A 16,338-nucleotide genomic window follows, 5' to 3' on the forward strand; every position below is an offset into this window, starting at 1 on the left:
CCCGTCTGTCTGCGTGTTCTCCACAGTCAAAACAACACAAATGCGATGTTTTCCACAATAAAATCAAAAAGTTGAGGTTTTTTTTTCAGATTTAATCCAAGAAAATACCAGATTATGTCCATTTCTATCAGGAGAAAACACAGAATTAAACGCAGTAGATTGCCGGGTACAAAATTAAATCCATAAATGATCCATTGATTAATGTTCATGTGACCGTCATTTAAATCATTGTATTATTTATTCTTCCTGGTCGTATGTGCAGTACCTTCCATGGGCCACCAGGGGATCGTCACTCAGACTTTGTCATAGTTGATGAGTAAAAATAATCTTAATATAAAGTTAAATCCACCACTTTTTTTTCTCTGCTGCATATGGACTGATAACTCCACCTCTTCCTGTTTACAAATATAGATTATTATTATTTTTTAACAATTATAGCAATAATCTTGTGCAGATATTGTTCTGTGTTTGTATTTAACAAGGACATACTGTCCTTTGTTGGACTTTCCAGGACCAATTTCCTTTTTTTGGACTTTCAAGGATTTCAAGGACCCATGGGAACCCTGAAGAGCACATCAGATGCAGGAGTAATTTACCTAAACAATCTTTTGTGTACATAATCCAAGCACTTTCAATGACGTGTCTAATTGGGGGCGATTTTCAAAAGCTTTCAAGGGCCATGACATTTTTTTTTTATCATATTCACAAACTTATATTCTACATATTCTTTCTTGCATACAATTCAAGCACTTTCAATGACCCACATGCATTTATGAACATCCTCAGAGCAGGAGGACATTCAGATAAATTGGAAGAAATATTGATTGTATAACATAATATAACCTGCAGCCATAGGCCTGGATGATGCCTTTATTAACACACGCACAGATTAAGAATAATCTGTGGCGTCCGTGTCACACACACAGCAGTGATAATAACACAGAAGCATGCAAAGGCCAGAGTGAGATAAAATCAAGGATTTATAGAAGCTAAAGTTCACTTTGTTCTGTTTTAAAGTGTTTAAAACTAAATGAAGACTCAGGAAACAAGAGATTTGAGGAATTTAAACTGAAAACTTTGTTGATGTTCTTGTTGTCGCAGAGAAGTTAAAGATTTAAACATAGAGTTTAACTCACTGCTCCTGAAAGAACTCAAGTCTATTTGAGTTCACACAACTCAGCTGTGGCTCCAAGAAAAAGCGAATAAAGCCAGACTCCAGCATAGAGAGGCTGAGTGAACGTGGTCTGGACTCTGTGGAGCAGAGTCATGGTGTCAGAGATTCTGTAGGAGAAGCGAAAATAAACTCCTCATCCTCCTCATCATCAAAGTCATGCATACGATGAACCAGCAGGTTAGATATGTATGGATCCAGTATGAATTCAGCTCTGGTCTCTGGTTTTGGTTCTGTCAGTAAAACATCTACTCGAGCCACAGCCACTAAGACGTTTGCCCACGTCTTGGTCAGGACGTCCTGCAGTTGACCCCTGACCTTTGCCACAGCCGCTGTCACGTCCTCAAAGTGTCTCAGAGGACGGACGTGGACAGTGGACGAGTGTGTCGATGGACTGAGTGCTGACAGTGAGCGGTAGTTGAGGAGAAACTGGTTGTGGTCTTGTGTGAGTGAGAGCTGCTTCAGTTCAGCTTCTCTCTTCTTCAGCTCATTGAGCTCCTGCTGAAGTTTCTCCTGAAGATCTTTGACTCGTCTCACCTCGGTTTCCTGCTTGGATCTGATCTGCTGCTTCACGTCAGAGCTTCTTCTCTGCAGGAGACGCATCATCTCAGTGAAGCTCTCGTCTGTGTCCTTCACAGCTTTATCAGCAGAGAGAGTGAGAGCCTCCTCCTCCTGTTGAAGCACCTTCACGTCTCTGTCTATGTCCTGGACTCTCTGCTGGACTTCTTCTTGACTCAGATCCAGCTCTCTCTGCTTCTGCGTCCTCTCTGCTGCAGCTGAGACCGTGTCGTGGTCTTTATGTTCGTACAGAGAGCAGAGATAACAGATGCACTGCTGATCAGTGCGACAGAACAAGTCCATCAACTTATCGTGAAGAGGACAGATGTTCTCCTGGAGGTTCTTGGACGGCTCCACCAGCTTGTGCTTCTTAAATGCAGGTGCTTGATGATGAGGCTGGAGATGTTCCTCACAGTAAGAGGCCAAACAAACCAAACAGGACTTGAGAGCTTTCAGTTTCCTGCCAGTGCAGACATCACAGGCCACATCTTCAGCTCCAGCATAGCAGTGATCAGCAGGAGCAGCGTGGAGTCTGGTCTTCTTCAGCTCCTCCACTAAATCTGCTAACATGACGTTTTTTAACAGTTTAGGCCTCGGCATGAAGATCTCTCTACACTCAGGGCAGCTGTAGATCCTCTTCTCATCCTCTGAGTCCCAGTGGTCTTTAATACAGTTCATACAGAAGCTGTGTCCACAGGTAAGAGCCACCGGATCCTTCAGAAGATCCAAACAGATGGAACAAGACAAGGTTTCTCTCTGCAACTGAACTCCTGCCATTTCACCACTCTGTCACCACGACTGTCTCTGACTTTTACTTTCTCTTCCTTATAACTGGAACCAGTTTAAGCTCTGATCTCAACAACATGTGATGCAGCAGTGGGCGGAGCCTGTCAGCTCTGGGTCTTCCCCACATGTTGGCTCCTCCTCCTCCCACTGTCAAACTGCTGGTGTGAGGGGGAGGGAACCGGGAAATGTGAGCTTAGAAGGCGTAACCGCTCCCACTCTGACATGGAGTGACCTCTGCTCTTAGTGACACTCCGTGTGTGTGTTCATCAGAGAGAAAGTAAAAGGAACAGTTCTGACTCTCAAAATGGAAAGTGAAGTTGTGCTACCTTCTGAAATCACTCACTCACTCTCTGCCACACAGAAGTCCAGAGAGAAAATCAGTGATTTTAACATCACAGCACACAGGAGTTGTTGATCCACTGCTGCCTCCATCACTAACTTCAAATAAGCTATTCAGCAAAATTCTGTGCTAAAAAAACTTTTGTTGAAATTAACTTGACCCACGTGCATTTATGAACATCCTCAGAGCAGGAGGACATTCAGATAAATTGGAAGAAATATTGATTGTATAACATAATATAACCTGCAGCCACAGGCCTGGATGATGCCTTTATTAACACACACACAGATTAAGAATAATCTGTGGCGTCCGTGTCACACACACAGCAGTGATAATAACACAGAAGCATGCAAAGGCCAGAGTGAGATAAAATCAAGGATTTATAGAAGCTAAAGTTCACTTTGTTCTGTTTTAAAGTGTTTAAAACTAAATGAAGACTCAGGAAACAAGAGATTTGAGGAATTTAAACTGAAAACCTTGTTGATGTTCTTGTTGTCGCAGAGAAGTTAAAGATTTAAACACAGAGTTTAACTCACTGCTCCTGAAAGAACTCAAGTCTATTTGAGTTTACACAACTTAGCTGTGGATTTTTCATGAAAAAGAGAATAAAGCCAGACTCCAGCATAGAGAGGCTGAGTGAACGTGGTCTGGACTCTGTGGAGCAGAGTCATGGTGTCAGAGACTCTGTAGAAGGACAGAAGACCTGCTCTGTGGTCCAGGTAAACTCCGAGTCTGGAGACTTTAACATCTGAGACTTTAGTCCTGATTCTGTTGTGAACAAACTCACAACTGTTGTGGTGACAATCTAAAGCCCAAGATTTGTCATTGAATCCAAATCTACTTTCATCTGAACCTGATCTGCTGATGTTCTTGTACGTCACTGCTACACAAACTCCTCCGCTCCACTCCACCTCCCAGTAACAACGTCCAGTCAGCCTCTGTTTACTCATCACCTGACCCACATAAGTGAATCTGTCTGTGTGATGAGGATAAGACTGATTTACCCACGTTACTGTCACTTCTCTGTTTCCCTCAGATAATAACAGACGTGTGTGAACTGTGTTTGGATCCAGTTTGATTTCCTGTGAATATCTGAGGAATTCAGCTCTGGTCTCTGGTTCTGGTTCTGTCAGTAAAACATCTACTTGAGCCACAGCCAGTGAGACGTTTGTCCACGTCTCGGTCAGGACGTCTTGCAGTTGACCTCTGACCTCTGCCACAGCCTCTGTCACGTCCTCAAAGTGTCTCAGAGGACGGACGTGGACGGTGGACGAGTGTGTCGATGGACTGAGTGCTGACAGTGAGCGGTAGTTGAGGAGAAACTGGTTGTGGTCTTGTGTGAGTGAGAGCTGCTTCAGTTCAGCTTCTCTCTTCTTCAGCTTAGTGAGCTCCTGCTGAAGTTTCTCCTGAAGATCTTTGACTCGTCTCACCTCGGTTTCCTGCTTGGATCTGATCTGCTGCTTCACGTCAGAGCTTCTTCTCTGCAGGAGACGCATCATCTCAGTGAAGCTCTCGTCTGTGTCCTTCACAGCTTTATCAGCAGAGAGAGTGAGAGCCTCCTCCTCCTGTTGAAGCACCTTCACGTCTCTGTCTATGTCCTGGACTCTCTGCTGGACTTCTTCTCGACTCAGATCCAGCTCTCTCTGCTTCTGCTTCCTCTCTGCTGCAGCTGAGACCGTGTCGTGGTCTTTATGTTCGTACAGAGAGCAGAGATAACAGATGCACTGCTGATCAGTGCGGCAGAACATCTTCATCACCTCATCGTGAAGAGGACAGATGTTCTCCTGGAGGTTCTTGGACGGCTCCACCAGCTTGTGCTTCTTAAATGCAGGTGCTTGATGATGAGGCTGGAGATGTTCCTCACAGTAAGAGGCCAAACAAACCAAACAGGACTTGAGAGCTTTCAGTTTCCTGCCAGTGCAGACATCACAGGCCACATCTTCAGCTCCAGCATAGCAGTGATCAGCAGGAGCAGCGTGGAGTCCAGTCTTCTTCAGCTCCTCCACTAAATCTGCTAACATGACGTTTTTTAACAGTTCAGGCCTCGGCATAAAGATCTTTCTACACTGAGGGCAGCTGTAGCTCCTCCTCTCATCCTCTGAGTCCCAGTGGTCTTTAATACAGTTCATACAGAAGCTGTGTCCACAGGTAAGAGCCACCGGATCCTTCAGAAGATCCAAACAGATGGAACAAGACAAGGTTTCTCTCTGCAGCTGAACTCCTGCCATTTCACCGCTCTGTCACCACGACTGTCTCTGACTTTTACTTCCTCTTCCTCATAACTGGAGCCAGTTTAAGCTCTGATCTCAACAACATGTGATGCAGCAGTGGGCGGAGCCTGTCAGCTCTGGCTCTTCCCCACATGTTGGTTCCTCCTCCTCCCACTGTCAAACTGCTGGTGTGAGGGGGAGGGAACCGGGAAATGTGAGCTTAGAAGGCGTAACCGCTCCCACTCTGACATGGAGTGACCTCTGCTCTTAGTGACACTCCGTGTGTGTGTTCATCAGAGAGAAAGTAAAAGGAACAGTTCTGACTCTCAAAATGGAAAGTGAAGTTGTGCTACCTTCTGAAATCACTCACTCACTCTCTGCCACACAGAAGTCCAGAGAGAAAATCAGTGATTTTAACATCACAGCACACAGGAGTTGTTGATCCACTGCTGCCTCCATCACTAACTTCAAATAAGCTATTCAGCAAAATTCTGTGCTAAAAAAACTTTTGTTGACATTAACTTGACCCACGTGCATTTATGAACATCCTCAGAGCAGGAGGACATTCAGATAAATTGGAAGAAATATTGATTGTATAACATAATATAACCTGCAGCCACAGGCCTGGATGATGCCTTTATTAACACACACACAGATTAAGAATAATCTGTGGCGTCCGTGTCACACACACAGCAGTGATAATAACACAGAAGCATGCAAAGGCCAGAGTGAGATAAAATCAAGGATTTATAGAAGCTAAAGTTCACTTTGTTCTGTTTTAAAGTGTTTAAAACTAAATGAAGACTCAGGAAACAAGAGATTTGAGGAATTTAAACTGAAAACCTTGTTGATGTTCTTGTTGTCGCAGAGAAGTTAAAGATTTAAACACAGAGTTTAACTCACTGCTCCTGAAAGAACTCAAGTCTATTTGAGTTTACACAACTTAGCTGTGGATTTTTCATGAAAAAGAGAATAAAGCCAGACTCCAGCATAGAGAGGCTGAGTGAACGTGGTCTGGACTCTGTGGAGCAGAGTCATGGTGTCAGAGACTCTGTAGAAGGACAGAAGACCTGCTCTGTGGTCCAGGTAAACTCCGAGTCTGGAGACTTTAACATCTGAGACTTTAGTCCTGATTCTGTTGTGAACAAACTCACAACTGTTGTGGTGACAATCTAAAGCCCAAGATTTGTCATTGAATCCAAATCTACTTTCATCTGAACCTGATCTGCTGATGTTCTTGTACGTCACTGCTACACAAACTCCTCCGCTCCACTCCACCTCCCAGTAACAACGTCCAGTCAGCCTCTGTTTACTCATCACCTGACCCACATAAGTGAATCTGTCTGTGTGATGAGGATAAGACTGATTTACCCACGTTACTGTCACTTCTCTGTTTCCCTCAGATAATAACAGACGTGTGTGAACTGTGTTTGGATCCAGTTTGATTTCCTGTGAATATCTGAGGAATTCAGCTCTGGTCTCTGGTTCTGGTTCTGTCAGTAAAACATCTACTTGAGCCACAGCCAGTGAGACGTTTGTCCACGTCTCGGTCAGGACGTCCTGCAGTTGACCTCTGACCTCTGCCACAGCCTCTGTCACGTCCTCAAAGTGTCTCAGAGGACGGACGTGGACGGTGGACGAGTGTTTCGATGGACTGAGTGCTGACAGTGAGCGGTAGTTGAGGAGAAACTGGTTGTGGTCTTGTGTGAGTGAGAGCTGCTTCAGTTCAGCTTCTCTCTTCTTCAGCTTAGTGAGCTCCTGCTGAAGTTTCTCCTGAAGATCTTTGACTCGTCTCACCTCGGTTTCCTGCTTGGATCTGATCTGCTGCTTCACGTCAGAGCTTCTTCTCTGCAGGAGACGCATTATCTCAGTGAAGCTCTCGTCTGTGTCCTTCACAGCTTTATCAGCAGAGAGAGTGAGAGCCTCCTCCTCCTGTTGAAGCACCTTCACGTCTCTGTCTATGTCCTGGACTCTCTGCTGGACTTCTTCTCGACTCAGATCCAGCTCTCTCTGCTTCTGCTTCCTCTCTGCTGCAGCTGAGACCGTGTCGTGGTCTTTATGTTCGTACAGAGAGCAGAGATAACAGATGCACTGCTGATCAGTGCGGCAGAACATCTTCATCACCTCATCGTGAAGAGGACAGATGTTCTCCTGGAGGTTCTTGTACGGCTCCACCAGCTTGTGCTTCTTAAATGCAGGTGCTTGATGATGAGGCTGGAGATGTTCCTCACAGTAAGAGGCCAAACAAACCAAACAGGACTTGAGAGCTTTCAGTTTCCTGCCAGTGCAGACATCACAGGCCACATCTTCAGCTCCAGCATAGCAGTGATCAGCAGGAGCAGCGTGGAGTCTGGTCTTCTTCAGCTCCTCCACTAAATCTGCTAACATGACGTTTTTTAACAGTTCAGGCCTCGGCATGAAGATCTTTCTACACTGAGGGCAGCTGTAGATCCTCTTCTCATCCTCTGAGTCCCAGTGGTCTTTAATACAGTTCATACAGAAGCTGTGTCCACAGGTAAGAGTCACCGGATCCTTCAGAAGATCCAAACAGATGGAACAAGACAAGGTTTCTCTCTGCAGCTGAACTCCTGCCATTTCACCGCTCTGTCACCACGACTGTCTCTGACTTTTACTTTCTCTTCCTCATAACTGGAGCCAGTTTAAGCTCTGATCTCAACAACATGTGACGCAGCAGTGGGCGGAGCCTGTCAGCTCTGGCTCTTCCCCACATGTTGGCTCCTCCTCCTCCCACTGTCAAACTGCTGGTGTGAGGGGGAGGGAACCGGGAAATGTGAGCTCAGAAGGCGTAACTGTTCCCACTCTGACATGGAGTGACCTCTGTTCTTAGTGACACTCCGTGTGTGTGTGTGTGTGTGTGTTCATCAGAGAGAAAGTAAAAGGAACAGTTCTGACTCTCAAAATGGAAAGTGAAGTTGTGCTACCTTCTGAAATCACTCACTCACTCTCTGCCACACAGAAGTCCAGAGAGAAAATCAGTGATTTTAACATCACAGCACACAGGAGTTGTTGATCCACTGCTGCCTCCATCACTAACTTCAAATAAGCTATTCAGCAAAATTCTGTGCTAAAAAAACTTTTGTTGAAATTAACTTGACCCACGTGCATTTATGAACATCCTCAGAGCAGGAGGACATTCAGATAAATTGGAAGAAATATTGATTGTATAACATAATATAACCTGCAGCCACAGGCCTGGATGATGCCTTTATTAACACACGCACAGATTAAGAATAATCTGTGGCGTCCGTGTCACACACACAGCAGTGATAATAACACAGAAGCATGCAAAGGCCAGAGTGAGATAAAATCAAGGATTTATAGAAGCTAAAGTTCACTTTGTTCTGTTTTAAAGTGTTTAAAACTAAATGAAGACTCAGGAAACAAGAGATTTGAGGAATTTAAACTGAAAACTTTATTGATGTTCTTGTTGTCGCAGAGAAGTTAAAGATTTAAACACAGAGTTTAACTCACTGCTCCTGAAAGAACTCAAGTCTATTTGAGTTCACACAACTCAGCTGTGGTTCCAGGTGAATAAAACCTAACTCCAGCATAGAGAGGCTGAGTGAACGTGGTCTGGACTCTGTGGACCAGAGTCATGGTGTCAGAGACTCTGTAGAAGGACAGAAGACCTGCTCTGTGGTCCAGGTAAACTCCGACTCTGGAGACTTTAACATCTGAGACTTTAGTCCTGATTCTGTTGTGAATGAAATTACAACTGTTGTGGTCACAATATAAAGTCCAAGATTTGACATTGAATCCAAATCTACTTTCATCTAAACCTGATCTGCTGATGTTCTTGTACGTCACTGCTACACAAACTCCTCCTCCTCTCCACTCCACCTCCCAGTAACAACGTCCAGTCAGACTCTCTTCACTCATCACCTGACACCGATCAGTGAATCTGTCTGTGTGATGAGGATAAGACTGATTTACCCACGTTACTGTCACTTTTCTGTTTCCCTCAGATAATAACAGACGTGTGTGAACTGTGTTTGGATCCAGTTTGATTTCCTGTGAATATCTGAGGAATTCAGCTCTGGTCTCTGGTTCTGGTTCTTTCAGTAAAACATCTACTCGAGCCACAGCCAGTGAGACGTTTGTCCACGTCTCAGTCAGGACGTCCTGCAGTTGACCTCTGACCTCTGCCACAGCCTCTGTCACGTCCTCAAAGTGTCTCAGAGGACGGACGTGGACGGTGGACGAGTGTGTCGATGGACTGAGTGCTGACAGTGAGCGGTAGTTGAGGAGAAACTGGTTGTGGTCTTGTGTGAGTGAGAGCTGCGTCAGTTCAGCTTCTCTCTTCTTCAGCTTAGTGAGCTCCTGCTGAAGTTTCTCCTGAAGATCTTTGACTCGTCTCACCTCGGTTTCCTGCTTGGATCTGATCTGCTGCTTCACGTCAGAGCTTCTTCTCTGCAGGAGACGCATCATCTCAGTGAAGCTCTCGTCTGTGTCCTTCACAGCTTTATCAGCAGAGAGAGTGAGAGCCTCCTCCTCCTGTTGAAGCACCTTCACGTCTCTGTCTATGTCCTGGACTCTCTGCTGGACTTCTTCTTGACTCAGATCCAGCTCTCTCTGCTTCTGCTTCCTCTCTGCTGCAGCTGAGACCATGTCGTGGTCTTTATGTTCGTCCACAGAGCAGAGATAACAGATGCACTGCTGATCAGTGCGGCAGAACAAGTCCATCAACTTATAGTGAAGAGGACAGATGTTCTCCTGGAGGTTCTTGGACGGCTCCACCAGCTTGTGCTTCTTTAATGGAGGTGCTTGATGATGAGGCTGGAGATGTTCCTCACAGTAAGAGGCCAAACAAACCAAACAGGACTTGAGAGCTTTCAGTTTCCTGCCAGTGCAGACATCACAGGCCACATCTTCAGCTCCAGCATAGCAGTGATCAGCAGGAGCAGCGTGGAGTCTGGTCTTCTTCAGCTCCTCCACTAAATCTGCTAACATGACGTTTTTTAACAGGTTAGGCCTCGGCATAAAGGTCTTTCTACACTGAGGGCAGCTGTAGATCCTCTTCTCATCCTCTGAGTCCCAGTGGTCTTTAATACAGTTCATACAGAAGCTGTGTCCACAGGTAAGAGCCACCGGATCCTTCAGAAGATCCAAACAGATGGAACAAGACAAGGTTTCTCTCTGCAGCTGAACTCCTGCCATTTCACCGCTCTGTCACCACGACTGTCTCTGACTTTTACTTTCTCTTCCTTATAACTGGAGCCAGTTTAAGCTCTGATCTCAACAACATGTGATGCAGCAGTGGGCGGAGCCTGTCAGCTCTGGGTCTTCCCCACATGTTGGTTCCTCCTCCTCCCACTGTCAAACTGCTGGTGTGAGGGGGAGGGAACCGGGAAATGTGAGCTTAGAAGGCGTAACCGCTCCCACTCTGACATGGAGTGACCTCTGTTCTTAGTGACACTCCGTGTGTGTGTTCATCAGAGAGAAAGTAAAAGGAACAGTTCTGACTCTCAAAATGGAAAGTGAAGTTGTGCTACCTTCTGAAATCACTCACTCACTCTCTGCCACACAGAAGTCCAGAGAGAAAATCAGTGATTTTAACATCACAGCACACAGGAGTTGTTGATCCACTGCTGCCTCCATCACTAACTTCATATGTGCTGCTTTACAACATTCTGTGTTTTGAAAGGACCGAAACTGGCCATTTAAGTTCACCTGAAACCGGAGAACCTGGAGGAGACCCAGGCCTTGTTCTGACCAGGTCGCCAACGCGGGAAATACCAACAAACCCAACGCCAACAATTTGGCTTGTTCTGTTTTATTTTGGAAGCGTTGCCATCTTGGTTTTTGTACGTCGAGTTTCCGAGGTGGAAATCTGGATCAGGTGGTAGAACTCTGAACGTGAAAGACTTTGTTAAACTGTGTGTGTTTGTGTGTTTGTGTGTGCGTGCATTTGCATGTCATTTCCACCGCAGACCTTTTTCAGCAGGAGGAAAAAAAAGGGGGGAAATGAGCGCAGACACATCAGAGCAATCTTTGTCATGTGTGTGTGTAATTTTGTGGAGTCACCGCGAGTGCTGCCATTCAGCAGCGGCCTGAATGTGTGTGTTTGTGTGTGTGTGTGTGTGTGTGTGTGTGTGTGTGTGTGCGCGCCCGCCGCTGCGAACGAGCAGAAAGTCACTTTTCCATTTTTCCAAATTAGAAAGCGCCGCGTTGACAGTGCCAGACGATAAGCACTGGAACACAACACACCAATCAGCTCCAGCGAGCACAGCTGTCGCATTCATCACCAAGTGTTCGCCGGAGCTCGGGAAATAAAAGTCTGCGACGCTCGTGTATACAATGAGCCCGAAAACGATCGTCCAAGTGCTTTGACACAATGCCCGAGCGGCGCTTTCATCCCGGGACTCGGATACTCCCGATTTCCTCCGCCGTCTCCTTTCAAAACGGCATAATTATCCTGCTGTACGGCCATCTATTCCTCCTCCCCACCGCCCTCCATCGATCATGGATGCTAATTAAGCACGAGTCGCAGCGTGGAGCCTCTGTCTGGCACCCCCTGTTGGCAGCCTCACCCCCCGACGCCCTGGCACAATGAGGCGGAACCCAGATCTCTTTAACCAGCCCGTGCTAAAAAAAGGAGACTTTGACTCACTAAACACAGCAAGTGTCAGAAATTATTCCATTTTTTATAATTTTTTACGGCATCACTGAACACTTTTTATCACTGTGCCTTTACAAAAACAATAGTCTCACTCACGCTGCCACACCAAACCCCATAGAGAAAAGCAACGATTTAACATCACAGCACACAGGAGTTGTTGATCCACCTTTTCCTCCATCACTAACTTCAAATGTGTTATTCTGTAAAATACTGTGTTTGAAATCCTTTGTTCAGATTAACTGTGGTGACACAAACTGACCACACGAGGCAGCAGTAGAGCAGTAGACCTGTGTCCGTGTGAGCTAAAATCACTGATTTTCTCTATGGGGTTTGGTGTGGCAGAGTGAGTGGTTTACAAACTCCAACTTCCTGTCAAAAAACGACTGAAAGAGTGGCAAACGTGTTGATAAGGTACGGCAGTCTAAAAATATGTGATTTCAGTTGCTCATCACGTCGTAGGAGCATTGTGCGAGTGAGTGTGAAGCAGACTCCACAGAACAACGTCGCTGTGTCGTATTCTTTCACAGACAGAGCCTGAAACACTGAGAGCATCACGTCCAACACTAACTGAGGACGAGTATTGTTTAAAAGTCAATATTTTCAATCACTGGATACAAGTGTTGCCTTTATATCGTCTCTCTATCATCCTGATGTGTAACGTGCTCTTGAATATGGCCTGTCGCCATGGTTACCGACTGAATAAGCAACTAAAAACTTCCGTCCGCGCTCATCAAATCCCATGTCGTGATTATGCCGTACAGTGTCTGCGACAGGAGGCTCACTCGCCCCCCCAGTGCACACTAAACACTCCCACACCTGGACTCTGCTCAGTCTGAGCTCGTTAGCAGCAGATGGCACACACACGCGCACGCACACACACACACGCGGGGACCAAAGGTTACACACACTCAGACTGGAATGCAGTCTATTTTGATAATAGGCCAATCTGCTGGTAATTGTCCTCATTGTTAGTGTTTATTTAGGCCTCAACTCTTGACCTTTGTACATTTACATGTGAGTTTAGTCCTTAACTGTGTGTGTGTCCATGTGTGTGCGTGTATGTGTGACATTAACAGGTGTCATGAAACTGCACGACATTTAGCGAAAGGCTCCCCGTGGACGTCAACGTTATCTGCTGCGATAAAAACAAAAACTTCAGCAAACACAAAGTCCAAATAAATCAGACGTGTAAATCACTCACAATGAAGAGGATGAAGTAAAGCCATTTCCACTCAACATTTTGTTAAAGTGTGAGTGTTGGGATTAGAGAACTTCACGACCTTGATCGATACAAACATTTTTGTAATGTTTAAGCATTTATATAGTTTTTTTTGTAGTCTTTTAGCGTTTTTGTAATGTTAAAGCGTTTTTCTAGTGTTTTTTCTAGTGTTTTAGCATTCGTTGTAATGTTTTAGCGCTTTTATTGTGTTTTTTGTAGTGTAATAGCGTTTTTGTAATGTTTTAGCATTTTTTTGTGTTTTTATAGTGGTTTAGCGTTTTTTGTAATGTTAAAGCGTTTTTATAGTGTTTTTTATAGTGTTTTAGCATTCGTTGTAATGTTTTAGCGCTTTTATAGTGTTTTTTGTAGTGTAATAGCGTTTTAGCATTTTTTTTGTGTTTTTATAGTGTTTTAGCATTTGTTGTAATGTTTTAGCGTTTTTATAGTGTATTTGTATTGTATTAGCGTTTTTCTAGTGTTTTTTGTAGTTTATTAGTGTTTGTTGTAAGGTTTCAGCATTTTCTGTAGTGTTTTTTTATAGTGTTTTCGAGTTTGTTGTAATGTTTAAGCGTTTTTCTAGTGTTTTTTTGTAGTGTATTAGTGTCTGTTGTAATGTTATAGAATTTTGTGTAGGTTTTTTGTAGTGTTTTTTATAGTGTTTTAGCATTTGTTGTAATGTGTAAGCGTTTTTCTAGTGTTTTTGTAGGGTATTAGTGTTTGTTGTAATGTGATAACATTTTTTGTAGTGTTTTTTATAGTGTTTTAGCGTTTGCTGTAATGTGTAAGCGTTTTAGTGTTTTTGTAGGTATTAGCGTTTGTTGTAATGTGATAACATTTTTTGTAGTGTTTTTTATAGTGTTTTAGAGTTTGTTGTAATGTGTAAGCGTTTTTCTAGTGTTTTTTTGTAGTGTATTAGTGTCTGTTGTAATGTTATAGAATTTTGTGTAGGTTTTTTGTAGTGTTTTTTTATAGTGTTTTAGCATGTGTTGTAATGTGTAAGCATTTTTCTAGTGTTTTTGTAGGGTATTAGTGTTTGTTGTAATGTGATAACATTTTTTGTAGTGTTTTTTATAGTGTTTTAGCGTTTGCTGTAATGTGTAAGCGTTTTAGTGTTTTTTTGTAGTGTATTAGCGTTTTTCTAGTGGTTTGTAGACATTTTCTTTGGTTTGTATGTGAGAACATCATCATTTCCAGTTCTGATCAACGTTTTCTGACATTTTCTGAACCAAACGATGAATCCATTCTAAAAAAAATAACTGGTATCAAAAAACATTTGACTTGTTTATCATGTGGAAAATTGTGGTTGACCTACACGTGTGTGTATTTAGTCACAACATCAGTCTCCACATGGATCCCAAACGTGTTCCATGTGTGTGTGTGTGGCTGTGTCAGTGTCCCGGGGTGTTGTTTATTAACAGTGGGGCCGCGTCCCTGTTCCTCTGTGGCTGTGTTTGCCTCCCCACTGTTCTCTGAAATAACATCCAAACACGGTCACGACGGCCTCCACAAGGCACGTCTATCTGTGATTAAAGCAGGAAGCTGCCTCCATGTTAGAACCTTCCACACACACACACACACACACACACACACACACACACACACACACACACACACACACACACACACACACACACACACACACACACACACACACACACACACACGTCTGTCCACTCTTCTCGCTCGTCGCCTCGTTCCAGTCTCAGATTTTGACGTGTGTGTGAGTGCAAACATCACGACTGTTGACAGACGCTTCGATGACTAAATCCAAACTCCCGCTGAAAACGTCGTGAGGTTTGACCTTCACATGCTTTGATGTTCACCGGGCCAGAACGCCGTCACTGTGAGGTTAACTGCATGTAGGGAGGGGGTCAGTCCACTCACTTATCCTCACTTATGCCTGTCCAGACTAAAATGCAGTCTCCAAGTTTTCAAACAAGAACGGGGCTTTCAGCATTTTCAAACCTCTCCATGTTTTTGTTTTTCTAAAACACTAGCCCAAGTGTGGACAGATTTTTTTGCGTTTTCAAATGAAAACAGTATAACGTGGACAGAGCCTACTCCATTGTTTTCAAACATAATCATTTATGCCTGTTCAGTCTCAAAAGCAGCCACTAAAAATTCTCAGTTTTGAGAAAACGCTGGGGTGAGTGTGGACGGCAGGCGTATTTAGACAAGAATTTATACGTTTTCATTGTTTTCAAACATCTTTGAATCTTCTGCCTGTCCAGTCTCAAATACAGCCTTTAAATTGTCGGACTAAAAGCGTTTTCTAACTTCTACGTTTTTGGTGCTCTTAAAGTGGACGGCAGACCAGAATTTTCACACTTTCAAATGAAAACACTCTAATGTGGACACGTGATCATCATTTCTGCCCATCCTCTTTTCAGAAAACAGCCTCTGAGTTTTCAAACTAAAACCACGTTTTAAGTGTGGATGGGACAGCAGGCATATCTGGACCAGAATTGTCACTTTTTTGAAGTGAAAACAGTTGTGTGGACACACCCTACTTCATTGTTTTCAAACGTCAACATCACTTTTGCCCGCCCAGTATCAAAAACAGCCTCCAAACTTTTTTTATAAACTAAAAACAGAGCAGTGTGGACAGTAACGGACAGTAACACACTGTCTTCACGTCCTCCACCTGCTGAAATCCCACACCTTGCAGAGAAAACCGTGCCTTGATTTAGCTCCTGTTGCTTTTCCTTGTCACAGGCTTTGATGATGAAGTTATTTATGGAGCATAAAGCTCTTCATGTGAGGTGAAAACCATACAGAAATATGTCCAGCTCATTTGATTAAGTGTGACCTGAGCAGGAAGACAGAGAGACACAGAGAGAGAGCGGTACCTGCACATGTTCTGAACCCTCACTTCTTAAACCTAAACACAGAGCGTCGACGTGCTTTGAAGTGTGAGTGGCCGTGAGTGAGGAGGAGAATGGGAGATTTTTATCAACTTACAGACAGATCACACTCCACAGTTTGCCCGTAGGCCAGAGACGAGCTGTGGGGATAAAGACAGACACCAAATAAGTCCCTGTAGGCCCGCGTCGACCCAGATGGGAAGGAGGGAGAGAAGGGAGGGGAAATGAAAGATCCTCACCCAGCTGCTGCTCGGCATTGAAATGAAGTGACTTTAAAACAAAGGCGAGAGGAAAGTGTGGAGCCTCAGGGATGAGCTGCAGAATCAAGGACAGAGACGAGTCCGTGGATGGAATCGCTCATTGTGACTTTGTGAAGAGTGAAGACGGAGGGAAGGTGCCGAGCGTCACATGTGTGTGTGAAGACTCTTGATCGAATGAGATGTTCGCTCTCGTCTTCGTCTCCCGTGTGAGTGTGGCCTGAATCTGAGTCACTGAGTTAACCCTGACGCCGTCTGGGTTCATTTTGATTTTATGTCCAACGCCCAGACCG

At 44.5% G+C, this 16,338-nt stretch overlaps 5 protein-coding genes across 5 annotated transcripts in view; all 5 read right to left on the reverse strand.

The window, feature by feature from the left end:
- LOC122783475 (partitioning defective 3 homolog B-like) overlaps positions 1–16,338 on the reverse strand; it is a 137,072-nt gene that overhangs the window by 19,038 nt on the left and 101,696 nt on the right.
- Positions 72–10,360, reverse strand: LOC122765014 (tripartite motif-containing protein 16-like). Its single transcript, XM_044019033.1, has 2 exons — positions 8,583–10,360; positions 72–1,161 (listed from the first exon to the last, which is right to left on the reverse strand). The coding sequence occupies exons 1-2, from the start codon at positions 10,241–10,243 to the stop codon at positions 1,158–1,160; spliced, it is 1,665 nt and encodes a 554-aa protein (XP_043874968.1). The 5' UTR covers positions 10,244–10,360; the 3' UTR covers positions 72–1,157.
- LOC122765015 (E3 ubiquitin/ISG15 ligase TRIM25-like) lies at positions 1,054–2,521 on the reverse strand. The gene has a single exon (XM_044019034.1). The coding sequence runs from the start codon at positions 2,504–2,506 to the stop codon at positions 1,265–1,267; it is 1,242 nt and encodes a 413-aa protein (XP_043874969.1). The 5' UTR covers positions 2,507–2,521; the 3' UTR covers positions 1,054–1,264.
- LOC122765012 (E3 ubiquitin/ISG15 ligase TRIM25-like) lies at positions 2,913–8,062 on the reverse strand. The gene is made up of 2 exons (XM_044019031.1): positions 7,902–8,062; positions 2,913–5,324 (listed from the first exon to the last, which is right to left on the reverse strand). Exon 2 carries the CDS (start codon positions 5,081–5,083, stop codon positions 3,413–3,415), a length of 1,671 nt encoding a protein of 556 aa, XP_043874966.1. The 5' UTR covers positions 5,084–5,324; positions 7,902–8,062; the 3' UTR covers positions 2,913–3,412.
- On the reverse strand, positions 5,486–7,879 carry LOC122765013 (tripartite motif-containing protein 16-like). The gene has a single exon (XM_044019032.1). It carries the CDS (start codon positions 7,658–7,660, stop codon positions 5,990–5,992), a length of 1,671 nt encoding a protein of 556 aa, XP_043874967.1. The 5' UTR covers positions 7,661–7,879; the 3' UTR covers positions 5,486–5,989.

Source organism: Solea senegalensis, linkage group LG2 (assembly GCF_019176455.1).
Source record: "Solea senegalensis isolate Sse05_10M linkage group LG2, IFAPA_SoseM_1, whole genome shotgun sequence".
NCBI classification, from domain to species: Eukaryota; Metazoa; Chordata; class Actinopteri; order Pleuronectiformes; family Soleidae; genus Solea; species Solea senegalensis.